At 29.6% G+C, this 16,626-nt stretch overlaps 1 protein-coding gene and 1 long non-coding RNA gene across 2 annotated transcripts; one reads left to right on the forward strand and one right to left on the reverse strand.

The window, feature by feature from the left end:
* The first annotated feature begins 1,545 nt into the window (after positions 1–1,545).
* On the forward strand, positions 1,546–6,328 carry LOC149527507 (uncharacterized). Its single transcript, XR_016350916.1, has 3 exons — positions 1,546–1,752; positions 2,302–2,375; positions 5,999–6,328. It is a non-coding gene; the product is annotated as an uncharacterized LOC149527507 (long non-coding RNA).
* Positions 6,329–9,162: 2,834 nt separating this feature from the next.
* LOC110410605 (GDSL esterase/lipase At1g29660-like) lies at positions 9,163–11,737 on the reverse strand. The gene is made up of 5 exons (XM_021420383.2): positions 11,400–11,737; positions 11,139–11,263; positions 10,400–10,645; positions 10,063–10,306; positions 9,163–9,983 (listed from the first exon to the last, which is right to left on the reverse strand). Exons 1-5 carry the CDS (start codon positions 11,650–11,652, stop codon positions 9,769–9,771), a joined length of 1,083 nt encoding a protein of 360 aa, XP_021276058.1. The 5' UTR covers positions 11,653–11,737; the 3' UTR covers positions 9,163–9,768.
* Between the last annotated feature and the right edge of the window lie 4,889 nt (positions 11,738–16,626).

Raw genomic sequence — 16,626 nt, forward strand, 5'->3', positions numbered from 1 at the left:
CGTTATTTCTAAAATGTTTCTAAAACTAACATAATAAACATTTTAATTTTATAAAAAGAGATTACAAAATCTAATATATAATTAAACAAAAAATAATAATACTTTAGGGTCAATACTATAGTTAATATAAATTAAGAAGACTACTATATATATAGTAAACTTATTACTATATTTAAAATATATTAGTTTATGATATGCATATAAATTAGAATCATTGTAATATAATATATTAACATTTGATATATATACATATTAATATGTTATAATTATTAGACCTATATATATAATAATAATATTTTGTAATAGATAATATTATGTAAATATATATCACTGTATAATTATATATGTATTAGTTAAATATAATTTACATATATCTAATTTATATGTAAGCATTAATATAATTTAAAATAAATTTTATTTATATGATTACACTTAATAATTTTACAATAAAGTTATTACCTTAGTTTTTATAATATATATTGTTTACAATTAGTTATTAATTATACAAATTTTGTAATTATATATAACATTATAACATTATGCTTTACATTGATCATATATTCTTATTGGGTAATTCTAGTGCTACTTTGAGTATGTCATCCTTTGCGATTAATTTCATATTATACTTTTAATAATTGAAATCATGGGTATTTATAAATATATAACTATATATAGAAGTTATACAAAAATAATAATATTCGATGTTCTAATATTAGTTAATATAAATTAAGAAGAATGATAATACACTAATTAATTAATAATATACTTAAAATATATTAATTAGTTTGTTATATGTACATATACAAATAATAACTCATAGCAATTTAAATTTAACTATATATATATTTATAAACTTATATTAATATGAAAATACAGGTGATATATATTATAAATGATATAACTTAATATTAATATTAATATATGATAGTAAATATCTTACGTATTAATATGTTATAATTATAAAAGTTATATATAGTAATGTTTAGGGTTAAACTTATAATATGCATATATTTAATTTATATATAAGCATTACTTAACTTATAATAAACTTCAAGTTAAATAATTATAGTTAATAATTAGTTTTATTAATTATCATCTTAATTTTTATAACATATTAGTTATACTTAATTATTATTTATACAAACTGTGTAATATGTAACATTTTATGTTACATATCATTTGTGTTATTTCATATATATACAATAAAATAATATTGGGTTTGTTTACAACTTAATAATATTAAATATGTTATATTATACATTAATGTCTAATATATTATGATTATCTAAATATATTGTTTTTGTAATCTTTATAGTTTATATAGTAAAGTTTACTATGACTGTAATAAAAGTTTATTATTATTAATAAAATATAAAATGTTTAAATTTTGTTGTGTGTGATGAAAAATTAAATGTGCGTTTACCTACTCTACTACCCATTCAACATTTTCTAAGAGTTTGCTTATTCTTTAAGACTATACTTTACAAAATTAAACATTTCCTAATACTTAAGAATATATATTGCTGAAGCCAGGCAAATCTCCAAGTCCCAAATCCCTAATTTTTAGCCAAATCCCCCTCTCATTTGAAACTCATGGGAAGCCTTGATCCTTGCCTCGCTTTCCATGTCGAATGATAGCTAAAGCTCTTTTGCCAATTGAAGCTTGCTTTGCTCTACTATTATGTTGACTGAAGCTTTTCTCCAAACTCTCCACTTCTTTTGCAATTTCGATCTTAAGGTCCAAAGCTTAAGGTTTTTTCCAGTTCTGTTTGCTTGAGCCTTTCCATGTCTTGTCTTTTCTCCTCCCTAAACCCTATTCCTGTTAAGTTTTTGTTGTTCCAACTACTTTCACCTTTTTACTGGCTTTTGTGTTATGTTTTCTACTTTGGTGTTTTGTGTTGAAGATGTTGATTTGGAGGACTTTTGGTTGTTTTGCTTTTGCTTCTACTGCTGTCTTGGTTTTTTTCTCTACCGTGCTGATGTTTTGTTGAGGTTGAGTTGCCATTGGTTGATTGATCTCTTTCATCTTCAAAAGGCCCTGTTTTGGCTTTCTTTTATAGTGTTTTCTTTCATTGTGTTATGTTTTCTATAACTTTGCTTTAGGGTCTTTATTTTATTTCCTCTTTTATTTTATTTTTTTACCATTTGGGGGTCTCCCCTTACTTTGTATTGATTCGCAGGAAAAGATTTCTCGCTTGGTTGATTAATGAATTGTTATCTTTGGTTGAAATATTAGATAGCATATTAAAAGGAATATTTGAAAAGTGTTAAGCTTTACTTACTTTTCGTCTTTTTTGTTAGGTCAAGCAGTCCAATAATCTTGGAGATTTACTTTTTATTTGATCTATACTGTCCTATATCAAATATAATTAAAGGTATGTCAAATTTTTGTCATAATGTTGTTACTATAGTATGAAAATTGAATCTTTAATTTGTAAATTTTTGGCAATATTTCATATTTATTCTCGAGTTAAATTTTATATGTATAATTTTTTTGCAAAACTTGTCAATTGGTCAAAGCCTGATTTATCCTAGCAATGATTAGAGCATCACTTGGACTTGGATATAACAAAATTCATGCATGTAAAAACAATTGCATCTTATGTTATAAGAAATATGCTAATTTGGAGTATTGTATGATATGTGGTCATCCTTAGTATCAACTGAGAAAATCAAGCGTGGAAAGGCAAAAGAAAATTCCTTACAAAATTTTATGTTATTTGCCACTTACGACAGACTTTAAAGACTTTATATGTCAAGAAAATTGCTAAACATATGATGTGGCATGCGCGTAACCGAAATGATGATAGAGTGCTTAGACACCTTGTTGATGGTGAGGCTTGGCAACAATTCAACTGCACACATGAGTTATTTGCAATGGAATCTAGAAATATCATATTAGGATTATGTGTAGACGGTTTCAATCCATTTGGACAAACTATGAAACCTTATTCTGTTTAGCCAGTAATGCTCATTACGTACAATTCACCTCCATAGATGTGTTTGAAACAACAATATATATTTCTTAATATGGTTATTCTAGGTAGGAAAAGTCCAAGCCAAAACATTGATGTTTTTTTGAGGCCTTTGATAGATGAGTTGAAAGTATTGTGAAACGAGGGTGTTCTCATATATTATGCTTATTGGAAACAAAATTTCTAATTGAGGGCAGCGTAGCTATGGACAATTAATGATTTTCCTACTTATGGTATTTTGTCTGGTTAGAGCACTCATAGGCGGTTATCATGTCTTTATTGTATGGAACAGTCCAAGTTTTTTTTATTGGAGCAAGGCAGAAAACCTTATTTTTTTTATTGTCATCGACAATTTTTGTCACCTAATCATGCTTTATGAGGTAGAGAGATAAATTTCTTAAAAAAAGAGTTGAGCGTGACTTACCAATTTCTCAAATCTCAGGTGAAGAAATGTTATCGCGGTTGAACTTACTTCCTGATATCCCCATTGGAATAAAATGTGGTGAACAAAAGATTCTTAGTTTTGGTCAAAGTCATAATTGGGTGAAAAAGAGTATATTTTGGGATTTACTTTATTGGCATACGCTTCTTAGTTGTCATAATTTAGATGTGATGTATATTGAACGTAATGTCTTTGAAAATATCTTCAACACCATGATGGATTTTAAGGGGAAAACAAAAAACAACTTAAAGGTAAGACAAGATTTGAAAGTGTATTGCAAGCATCCAAAATTGGAATTAGTGATAAATCAGCAAAATATTTTCAAGCCTAAAGCCTTGTACACTTTAAATAGGGAGGCAAAAAATTGTTTGTGATTGGGTGAGAAAATTAAGATTACCTGATGGTTTTACATTGAACATATCTCATTGTATTAATGAAAACGAATGCAAATTTTATAGGATAATGAGTCATGATTGTCATGTTTTTTTGCAATGATTGCTCCTAATAGCTTTTCGTGACATGGTGCCTAGCTCAATTTGAGATGCAATTACTGAAATATCTCATATTTTTAGAGATTTATGCTTAACCAAAATACTTGTAGATCACATGAAAGCTTTAGAAGGAAAAATTATCGAAACTGTATGCAAATTAGAAAAATCTTTTTTTCTAGTTTTTTTGACTCTATGGAGCATTTGCCGATTCACTTACCTTACGAAGCTAGGGTTGGTGGACCTATCCAATATCGATGGATGTATCCATTTGAGAGGTACTATATCCGTTTTTAGATTTCAATTATTTCATTAGAAGAGTTTAAAATACTTATTAAATTGTATGAATATTATGATGTTTAGGTTTTTGCATAATTTGAAGAAGAAAGTGAAAGATTAAGCCTTCGTGAAGGGATCTATATGCAAGGCATATGTTATTGAGAAAGACTCCTTATTTTGCTCTTTGTATTTTGAACCTATTGTGCGGACCAGATTTAATCGAGTACCACGTAAAGATAATGAGGGAGACATGGACTCTAATGGTCGTTTTTCAATTTTCACTCATCCTAGGTAAGCTTTTAGTCAACTAAATAAATCTCAATTTTTAGAACAAGATGAGTTATGTGTTGCCAAACTATATGTTTTAATGAATTATAGGGAGATTCTTTCGTATATTGAGTAAGTATTATTATACCTGTAACCTTAATGATTATAAGATAGTCTTGATTTGTAATGTGGATGTAATATTAGGATATTTGATGAAATGGTGAAAAAAGATATTGTCCATATATCAGAAAATGAATTAGAGAAAATACGTGATGCGAGATTTGTAAAATGGTTCCAAGAATATGTAAGTTTATATGCAATCTATTCGTTGCCACTTAATATAAATAGGCATTACTAATGTGCATTAACAATTAATGCTCATGTATTACATTTTGGTATGTCGTAAAATGTAGGGATCAAACTGACCCATGTATAGTTGAAATTTCTCATGGTCCAGAACGTATGGCAAGGTGTTACAAAGGATACTTCGTAAATGGATTTTAGTTCCACACTTCAGATTATAGGCAAAATTGTAAAACAATGAATAGTGGGGTATGTGTCAAAAGGAGCATTTGCAATGATTATGAGTGTGACTTTTATGGTATCTTGGTGGATATAATTGAGTTGGAATATTTTAGTATCGAAAATAGAGTTGTGCTACTTAAGTGTCATTAGTTTGACATTGCAAAAGGTGTTAGGGTCGACCATTTTCATGGTCTTACTGAAATTAAATACAAATTGATGCTTGCTACGAATGAACCATTTGTTTTAGCTACACAAACTCACCAAGTTTACTATAGTAGTTATTCGTTAACCAAAAGAGATTAATGTGATTGATGGGCAGTATTTAAAGCAAAAAATAGGAGTAGATTCCACCTTTCATGTAGTAGAGACAAAGAAAATGTTTTTGATTTGAATAAAGAAGTGCACCAAGAAGATGATGTGTCTATTTCAATTAATATCATTCCTTCTGAAAACCTTGATATCCCTACAGTATTAACAAGTGGTGATTATAAAGACATTAATGTCTTGATTGAGGACGAAGACGATGACATGGAAGAAGATGAAAAAGAACCTAAGGACTAAGATGGAGAAACTTTTAATGATAGCGATGAGAATGAATTTCATCAAGAATATAAGTTTACTTATTTTGAAAGCGATTAATGATGTTAAAAATATATGTTTTTGGTTTTGTATCTTTTCTTACATAATTGTTTAACATAATTATTATTATTATCAAAAAATCTTGATATGTTATTATATTATTTAATTTATATTTTAAAATATTTAAATGTATGTTAGAACGGCATGTTTTTGTTAATGATTTTTATTGTAAACATGTATAAGAATTAGTCTTGATTATTACATTTTGATGATGATTTTCATAATTTGTTTCTATTTCTTTTAGCTCTTATGGCATGTTTGTGTTAACATTTTTTATTGTTAACATGAATGAGAATTAATCTTAGTTTTTATATTTTGATGATGATTTTGATAGTTTGTTTCAATTTCTTTTAGCTTATGTATGAATATTTGTTACATTGCAGGAATGATGGTTAAAGGGAAGCATTCAAAACCAAGACCTTGAGCAATAAACGTCTCTGGATCTATGTTGTCACTTACGAATGCTGGTGCATTTCCTAATCCATTCACTCATCCACAGAGATAGTAGGCCAATGATTTGCTCTCAAAGTCACCTTCTTCATTTGATGCATCTGCAGAGCTAGTGATCAATGTGGCATTTGCCCACGATTCTCATAGATCCACATCCATTGATTTAGATGTAAGTGGAGATGGTACATCCTCAAGGTCGAGGGATAGAGCGCTTGGTGTAGGAATACATACACTTACAGATCCAACTCAAAGATTGCGTATAACTCCTTTTAGAGATAGGTTTATTATGTTATATAGTAATGAAACAGTTATGTCTCTTATATATTTTACTAAGCAATAATTTTCTTTTATCTTGTGGTAATACTTTGTTTGAAATAGGAGTCACCACAACAATAACGAGGATCATAAAAAGTTACGTGCACAGTCTATGACAGACATGCAAGAAAATCCCTAATAACACTAAAGATTTAATATTTAAGAAATTTGAGGTATATGTTTAATATTCAATTAAATTATAACTTTTTGTTTTTATTTATGTATTAAATTTTTTATTTACTATATTATTTTATTATAGGAAAATTTTGTTTGGGCTTCAAATAAAGATCTTTTGGTTCGACGAATATAAAATAAAATTTGTTGTGATTGACTAAAGGGCATGCTTTCAAAAGAGAGGGTACAAGTAAAGAAAAAAGCGAACATAGAAAACATCATGGACTGTAAAGGCATGTCAAGGCAATAGATCACAAATAAAGTTTAGGATGCCCTTATCGATATGGTATAAGGTATAAAAAAATGGAAAAACAAATCGGAACGAGCAAGGAGAAATCGTTTAACGTTAAAAGAAGGAAGCATTACAAAGCACATTGGTGGTTCAGTTTCATTCCTTATTCATGCAAAAAGGATTGTATGAATTAATATTTATTTGTTATATTTTACATACAAATATGTCCCATATTCTAATATGCTTTACATGTTATGTAAAATATATGCAATATAATTGAGTATAGTTGTAAATGAATGTAGGCAAATGGGATGAATCGAGATGTTAGTTTTGTGGAAATATTCTACTGCACCCATAGACATTTAAGGGATCATGGTGATTTCATAGACAATAAGTCAAAAACTATTAGTGTACATCAAAAATTGATTTATTTTTTCTCCAAAGTTAACAACAAAATTATGTACTAATTCCTTTCACTTTTTTTATTTGTAGGAAACATATTCTGCTACATTATCACAAAAGTACAATGAAGATTCATCCTCACAGCCAGAATTTGATCCGCATGTTTGGACTAAAGCAACTTGAGGGAAGACGACTACATGCACTTATGTGTATGGGTTTGGTTCTAAGAGGCCTGCTGCAATTATACTTAAATAATGCAACAACATGTGAGTCAGTAGCTATCCCTTTCACCAATCTTAACATAAGGTTGGAAGAAAAAGTGAAAAATTTATCAAATGATGTGAGTCAAATGCGTGAGCAAATGATACAACATTTTAAAGCCGTGAATGAATTTATGGTAAGTATAAAAGCAATGATGACTAAGAAAAGTTCGAAAAAAAGGCCATGTGAGTACTTAAAGTTCAGATTTTGATGAGTAAGGTGACATTAAATGTAATAGCTTGTTTTTTGAATTTGACTTAGATACTTTTTTTAATATGGCATTTAATAGCACAATTATCTTTATTTTTATTTTTGCACATTGTCTGTTTGTAATGATTCTTAATTATGCTAACTCAACTTTGAATTAAGTATTTTAATTGCATAATAATTGTATGTTGTATAGATTATTTTTATTAATTTGTAATTATATTTATTTTAATAAAAAAATTTACAGTTTTGGTGAATCTTACTTAATTTTCTGTTGGTAGAGCATTTTCAACAAAATTTTCTGTTGGAAATTATCGACAAATTTTCTAACGAAAATTTTCATTGCAAATTTCCAACAGAAAATCCTATTGAAAACTTTGTTCGTAATTTCCATTGAAAAATCTCATTGGAAACTCTGTTGGTAATTTCCAACGAAAGTTTCTGCCGAACGTCCGTTGGAAACTTCCAATGGAAAATTCTGTCAGTGAATCCGTTAGAAATTCATTTCCAACACAAACTTTTGTTGGAATTTTTTTGTTTTCTAATTAATTTTGTGAAAATAATATATCAAAATTAAGCTCTTTTCTGATAGATTTATGCATAATTTTAACGAAATTTCCATCAAAATTTTTTTGACGAAGTTCTGGCAGATTTTTGATGAAAAGTATTTTCGACAACACTTTTAGAAATGGGACTTTCAACGAAAAATTCTGTTGTAAAAAAATATTTTCAACGGAAACTTGACTATTTCTTAAGAAAAATTTCATAAGAAAAAGTCAATTTTTTTGTAGTATGTATAAATATGTGCTTAATTGTTCTTAGTAAGTCTTCAATGGCATATTTTTTATTTGTAAATATTTGTGTCACAAAATTTATGTTAAATTATACCTTTAGATGCCTAGAACATGCTTTTAAAGTTTGGTATAATTTGATGAATCCTAAGATGAGTTTTAATATTTTGAAAATATGTTTTGGATAAAGACCCAGCATGATTGCACTAAATTTTGACCATCGACATATGGGTACGATGCATGATTATTATGGATAAGTCTTCAATAGATACATTCTGTGTAGCGTTGACTTTTTAACCAAAACTTATAAGTGGTTTTCCATGCATATATTATGGGATATAAAGCTTCAAAATTTGAATTTGTTTTTGTTGAATCCAATCATGAAAATCTAAGGAAAAAGATTCTATTAATTGCAGTTCGATCCCATATGTTTCTAGAATTGTAAAGTTGCCACACTATTTTTTTTTTCCAGAATAGCTGCAAAGGTTCTATTAATTACATCTTGACCCCATAAATTTTTAGAATTGAAAAGTTACCACACTATTTTCTTTTTTTTCAAAATCACCCTAAAGGTTCTGCTAATTACAGCTTGACCTTAGAAATTATTACATAAAAGTCCCTGAAACCTTTTTTATCCTGAATAATTATTTTTTCTGTTCCAATTTGTTGATGATTAGTAACTGCATTATTGGAAAAAAAAAAACAAATAAAAAACGGTTTTGTCTAGTCGGTCCTTTATGTTTCGGACTTATTCAAGTAAATTAAATGGTTTTTAAATATAAAGAAGAACCAAAGTTGAGTCTCAATATACAACGTTAAACATTGGACAAGTTTCTCTAGACTAAGGTGAAATTGGGGCCAAGAGGAAACGGTGACAGAGACGGATTAATTTAGTGATAGCTGTAGAATGAGAAGGTGAGGAGGTTGTCCCCTGGATTATTGGGTGAGGGCAGAGCTTGACAACTGGGCCATCAATTGATTGAGTCAATACTCAACAGCATGGCAAGCAAAGCCTGAGCTGGACACTACACCGCCGATCGACTCACGTGAGGACTATGCGCAGGCAGATCATTAGCATTAGATTTGTTTTGTTTTTCTCCGAAAAGAAGCAGGCAAGTTGTTACCACTTGCGACAACTGTGCTCTGTGGCTAGGCCACAAGCTGCTGATGGCTATTTACACAAGCAGAGATAATTTGTTTTATTACTAAAGGACTTCATTTGTTTCTTTTATTAGTATTTGGTTTCTGTGTTGGAGTAAATAAAGTAAAAAGCACATTTGACAGTTTTTATTCTCCATGTAAAACCTCCTCGAAATTCGAGCTACTTGAGTTTTGCTAGTGTTTGAATGTTAAATGGATGAGCTTCGTTAGTAGAGTTGGTTCGGTAAGCACTTTGGGCTACGAGCTCATTCCAAGCATCAGTAGGATGGACTCCGTCCCAAAACACGTACCGACTTCGATCACTGCATGGATCTGAATTACGAACACAAAGCTCTCCACCACCACCCCCAACTTTGCAGCATGTACTATTCGTCACTGTGAAACAAGATAGACTTTGAAAGTTTTTCATTCAATAAAAAAGGCAAAAAGGGAGAGGTAAGGTAAGGTTATTTACCGAATGATAAAGCGTCTTGCGGAGATGGAGAAGGATTAACATAGGTAAATTTGGCATCGGTTAGATTTGTATTAAGTTCCTTGACAAGCGGCATAAGTCTCGCATTGAAAAGAGTTGCAGCATTGTTTAATTTCTCTACGCACAGAGAGCCATTGGTTCCGTGCGCTGATATTACAAATGGAATGCAGCCTATGAGCCCCAGTCCATACAGGGCAAACTTCCTTGCTCCATGGCCGTACAAAACCTAGCAGGAAGAAATTAATCAGAAAACTCCTTGGTAAGTTTTCCTATCACAATATACGATAATTTATTATTAATTATTCATATATAGAAGAACCTTTATTTGCTGCGAATATTGTTCAACGAGCACCGCAGCGTATTGCTCTGGACTGTATTGGCGGCTTGTGTTGTAGACCTCCGGTACGAAATAATTGTTAATGTAGTCATTGCTACCAATTTGAACGGAATAAATGCATTGATTTAGAAGCTTCCTTGTAGATGTATCATTCCTCAATATCTGAGTAATTCTTGAGATTATAATTTTGTGGTTTTTTAGCTGCTTGTTCAAAGGTATTCGAGCACCCTGTAATAATTACTGATTTAAAATTTTGTATGAAGAGGGATTAAAATGTAATCATACAAAATTATGAATCTATAAATATAAATCAAAATTTGTACATATAATAATAAAAAAAATTAACAATTGAGGGGTGACGGGTACCTACCATCACCTTGGCTCTGCTTGCAATTATTAAAAGAGAAGAAAAGTTTGTGGCTAAGTAATATCTTAGACCATTAAATCAAATGCTTTGGTAATTTGTTAAAGCTTTAAATATATGTTATTCTTGTGTGTATAATATGTAATATGAAGCCAAATAACTGAAAAGATCTAATTTAATATCAGTTAACACAAAGTAAGAAGGTGGACACGTTCTGAATAAATCATTGAGATGCAACAGCCAATTTAATTTTTGACCTTTCTTTATTTTGAAGCTTAACCTCTTTTGTCAAAGTCAAAGCTAAAAAAGATAGAAACACATTTGAGCCAACAATGAATGCTTTTGAAATATATATACCAGTTGCGCTCCACTTTCGTCACGAATGCCTGCGGAACCAGACGCATAATTGACTCCTTTGAGAATGCTTCTCCCATTTGCTCTGGCGAAGGGAGGAATATACTTTTGGAAACCCAGAAGTTCAACTGCCATGTATAAATTAACAAGTACAATCAAAAGATTGGTCAAAATGTCAATTCTATTATACTTAAAAGGAAACTAATAATACGGCCTCAAAAACGCAGAAACTGAGAATATTGCATGGTGGAAGACAAGGCAAACCAATAACATCCTGCATGTTCCGCCCATTGCTAAACCTTCCTGCTGGTCCTTCTGGGAAGTCAATCCCGTACGGCCTATAGTTTACTTTGGCCAACGTTTTAAGGTTATTATTGTTCCCGTTATCGGATAAAGAGTCCCCAAAAATGAAGTAGCATGGCACCTGAGGATCTGCATTTCCCCGGGTGTGCAAGCAATTTGACAGTAACAAACACGAAATAGGCAGCATCCAAAATAGCTTAAGCTTAGATGCCATGGAGGAAAGGAAACAAGGGAGAAAAATTAAAAGGGATAAGGATAAGGAAAGGAAGCAAAGAGGGGGATGGCTTGGATTGGAGAATATATAGCAAAAGAAACTATATATAGGGGAGGGAAGGAAAAGTAATTTGTGTACGGAACATGTGCCAGATTTTTCATTTGGGAAATGGTAACGAGTTTTAGTTATAAAAACAGAAATTGGATACGTAGGGAGGAGATACAGCCCGCTATTTGGCACTAATAATAACTATAACTAAATTAAGTGTTGAGGGGCATAAATGCCAGGCGGCTGCTTTCAAGTTCACCCCTTTTACTTGCTTGTTTAGGTTTAGACTTACGCGATTGTAATTGTCTAATTATTTTTTAATATATTTATAATTATTGTTCCATTTAATCATAAATTGTAATTCTTATCGGTATGAATAATGATAAAAAAATATATATAAAAAGATAATAGAGGCAGCCAAATCTTATTTACAATGCATTGGGTTGTTGGGGTATATGAATTGTATAAAATTACTTTATTAAATACATTTCATGTTTGGAACACAAAATAATAGATTATAAAATTAATTTAATTCAAATTTATTACGAGTTCAAGTCAAATGCTATTAATTGAGTTTGATTTTTTTTTTTAAAAAAAAGTAAATTTTATTAGCACTAGAAGCCTTATGCCAACTGAAATCTCGATATAAAAACTTCATTTGGTATATAACAACGGACACGTGCTTCATCGTAAACCTTACAATTACAAACCAATGGGTAGTTTCTCAATCTTGAATTGAGAAAAAAAAAAACAAAAAGAATACCCTCTAACCATGAAAAACTTTTTTCATTCATTACTTATCATTACATTTATTAGATCCATCATTTATGTGTATATATTCTTGTGATTAAAAATATTATTGTAAAGCAATTGAAAGAAAAGTAATTAATGGACTCATTTGACTTTGGTGGAAATTGAAATATATATATATATATGAAAATGAACTAATTTCATTAACTCGAAATTAAGATGTTTTTAATTTCTGGACATATACAGTAAACTCAAACCGTACTCTTTTAGTAAAAGACTTTTATGCACTGTTAGTTAGGAGGAAAGAGTACTTTTTCTCTGAGACAAAGGGGAAGATAAGTATGACTCAGGGCACCCATTCTTCAAATTGACTTAGATTGAGTAATTAATTTCCTGGTTCAATGGCGACTCATGCTCTATTTAATATATAAAGTAATAAATAATTTCTCTGCCAGTATAACTGAATTTCTTATATTTATTTTGAATAAAAGTCATTTAAATTCCTAGAGTTTTGTTTTAATTCAGTTTAAGTTTGATAAATTTCAAAATAATCAACTTAGTAGGTTTCATAAATCCTGTGGTTAAGATACCGTTTCTTTTTCCATTAATGAAGTCATTGCATTATACTCATTCTATCTTTCATGAGACAGTAAACAGGGAAAGAATGAAAGATGATGATTTAGCCAGAAACTAGGCAATCTAATAGATAGAAAAATCATGTTGAAGGATGCTCTGCTTGAAGCCTGAAGGGAAATAGAGAATCAATGGAGTTCATTTGCACTTACTACCCACAGTAGAACTCCTCTGCGGCTCCAAAAACTTAAGTGGCTTCGACCAAAAGTTGTGTCCCTTGCAAATCTAAACCTGTTAGGGTCTGTAGGGTGGACCCAAATAATTTGCTTTGATCATAATCAATAAGATGAAGAAGACAGTGTTCAAGTTGATAGCTATTTTCATGGCCTTATATTTTCATTGGTATTAGCCATTAGCCTTAACGTGATAAACTTACCGTGTGAGAACTCATAGTCGGCTATCTTAGTTTCCATTTTCTCATCTACAATCCCACCATCATTTCAATCAAACAGAGACAAGGGAGCAGCCTTGGAAGAGAGATATCAAGATAGACAGAGAGAGAATAAAACCCTAGGTCTGCCTAAAGCCAGGGTGGCTATACAATAAAGCACATGGGAAATTGCTAAGATATACATAAATGTATGGAGTTGGTGAATGCCATTAGCAGAGACAAATGGAACTTCACCCTGCAAGAATTTACCTGCTAGCTTAATTCTTCAACAATTTGAACCCAAAAAGCTAAAAACAAATTCAACATGCCTTGACTGCACATTTGTCATATCCTGCTGCTGCTAAAACTCTTCGATCACCGCCACCAGAATCTTGAAATGTTAGGACCACTTTCAAAGGTACTGTTTTTGCAACAAATCAATCAAATATACTCTTTATAATAATTAAGGAATCTGGAAACGGGAATAAACTCAACACAAATGGACTTAAGCTTGAGTTTTTTGTGTTTAGAGTGGATGATAATGATGAGGAAGAAGAAGATTAGAGACGAATGAATGGTGTAAATCTGGTTTCAAAGAAGGGTTTTGGAGTCTAGGGGGCCATGGAGAGTTCACTCATTTTCTAATGTTTGTTAACGTGGTTTGGTGTTTTGGGAAGAATATCAATTTTGAAATTTAATGGATCTAATTTGAGTTATAAGGATTTACATGTATTTTAAGCTTTAATTTTTGTTATTGTACTTTCTCATAAAAGCTGAAGAAAGTAGTTTTTTAGTTTGTTTCTGGAGAAAATACGTAAGATCTAAGCAATGATTGAACTTAATCTTACTTGGTACAAGTATGCAAGTAAAATAAATAATAAATAAAAAATTATTTAAAATTTAAATTTTTTAAAAATAAATAAAAAAATTACATAAAAAATATTATTTTCAAAGTATCCTTAAAATTAATAATTATACCACACATACACAACTCATGGTAACAATGGTAACAATTTCGTGTGAAGCTGATTCTATATTTGGCTCTACAAGGTATAGTGTTGGCAAGATTTTTTAGCCACATTTGTGTGTCTATATATATATATATAATTTACATGAATAATGAAATATTAAATATACACAATGTAAAATTTATATACATATATATATATATAAATATGTCAAATTAGTGTAATAATCAATAATTGTTATATTGATTGTTAATATGTATGTATGTATTTTGTGTATAAAGTAAACCGTAAGTAATAAACTTTGATGAATTTAATTTGTGAAATCTATTAATGTACACTGTTGTTAAAAAATATAGAGGATAACTTAATACAATGAAGCCGAGAGTCTATAACTTAATGAAATCAAAACACTTAACATGTGTGGCTAACATTTGACTTACTCATAATTATTTTAATTATAATTATCAAATATTATATACACCATAAAAAAGTTAAGAATAAATAAACAATATATAATTATTATATCAAATAATAAATTGATAAATATCAACTCATAAAGAGAGTTTTCAAAGTTAAAAAAAAAAGAGAGAGAATAAAATTAAAAACAAAATAGAAAGAAAAAGAAAAAATAATATCGGAATGTAATTTTGAATCTTTTTTTTTTAATTTTTATAAGAACAAAAAAAATCATAAAAGGATGATTTGTAGAAAGGGAGAAAGGAGAGAAAGATAGATAGAGAGAGAGGGAGGTGTATTTTTTTGAGAAAGATGATCTTTTTAGAAAAAAAAATATTTTTTTATTATTTATTAAAAATAATAGTATATATATATATATTTATGTATAAAACTTTCTTTCAGGGCCCCGGAGGTTGGCTCTGTAGCCCAGGATGTTGGGCTTGCAATCAAAAAGTCTCTGGCTTACTCTTTAGCTCCTTTTCTAAAGTAAAAGCCTTTATGTTCACGAGCAATCTTTTTCCATCTCCCATTTGGGGAAGACAAATTTGATTCACAGAATGGTGTCAGGGGTGAAATGTAATAACCATTATGTGGGAATATTACAAAATAATGATTATGTAATTTGATTTATAAAATGAAATTTTCATTTTGATATTATTTTAATATTTGATTGATAAAAATATTTTAAAATAATAATAATAAATAAGTAATAAAATAATAAAAGTATCCTTTATTATAATTTAATAAAATTTGTTTGAAACTTGTTGTCTGTTGATGATAGATTATCATTAAATTATAATTTAATAATAATAATTTAATATATTATCATTAAAATTAATAGATTAAGATAATTAAGGTACTCAATTAATAAAACGTGAGTCTTGGATAATTTAAGCGTTTCTACAATTTGAATATTAGATCATTTAATTATATGTACTTTTTATTTGAAATACTGATTTTTATCATTAATGAGAAAAATATAAGTAAATATTAAGCCAACGATTTTCCAATTAAGAATAGGTAAATAATTGGTAATTTTTTTTTGAATGCACGTCGTGGAGGTGCTAATACTTTTAGCAGGTAACTGTATTCATCGAACTTTAAAATTATTTTACAAATTAAAATCTTTTTTTTAAAATTAAATTAGGTCAAGTTTAGAATAATATTTTAAATAAATAAAGTTAAATAAATAATCAATCATATCTAGACAAAAAAATTATTGACAACTCCATTCCACGATATGACAACTGTTATTAATTTTGTAATATATAATGAATTATTCACATAATTTCATCAATTAATTTTGTGTCACTGGTGATACTAAATTTCAGTTAGTAATGGGTCTAGTCCAGACACAATACTGTGCAAAACCATTTTCTTTTGAAGTGCTAGCTCTGATTTAAGCCAAGAGCAAAAAAGCTAGCACTAATCTTTCTCTACCAATCTCTTTGTTTTGAAAGTGTTGAATTAATTAGGATTTCCTCCTTCCTCAGCTGTGCGTTCATCGTCGGGGGGGTCCAAAGGTCAGGCGTCTACCCTTCATAAAGAAACTTTGTGAAAAAGCCCATGATGAAGCAAAGGAATTAAAAGAGGGGCCCTCCTCGACAACTTCTATAATTATTTTGGTGAGTGATTAGGGACAAGTCATCGTTGAAAGTTGAAACCAATTGAAATTTCTAGAAAGTGCAATTGGAAAAATAAGTATTCTAGTACCTCTTAAATAAGGATGGAAACCATCTCTTAATTGGG

The sequence above is a fragment of the Theobroma umbraticum genome, unplaced genomic scaffold (genome assembly GCF_002168275.2).
Source record: "Theobroma umbraticum cultivar Fairchild unplaced genomic scaffold, ASM216827v3 scaffold_56.0, whole genome shotgun sequence".
Taxonomy (NCBI): Eukaryota; Viridiplantae; Streptophyta; class Magnoliopsida; order Malvales; family Malvaceae; genus Theobroma; species Theobroma umbraticum.

Coding starts and splice junctions, on each gene's coding strand:
- LOC110410605 (XM_021420383.2), bottom strand. CDS start 11,652: ATGGCATCTAAGCTTAAGCTATTTTGGATGCTGCCTATTTCGTGTTTG. Junction 11,264..11,399: donor GAACATGCAGGATGTTATTG/GTTTGCCTTGTC, acceptor TATACATGGCAG/TTGAACTTCTGGGTTTCCAA. Junction 9,984..10,062: donor GCAAGACGCTTTATCATTCG/GTAAATAACCTT, acceptor CTTGTTTCACAG/TGACGAATAGTACATGCTGC.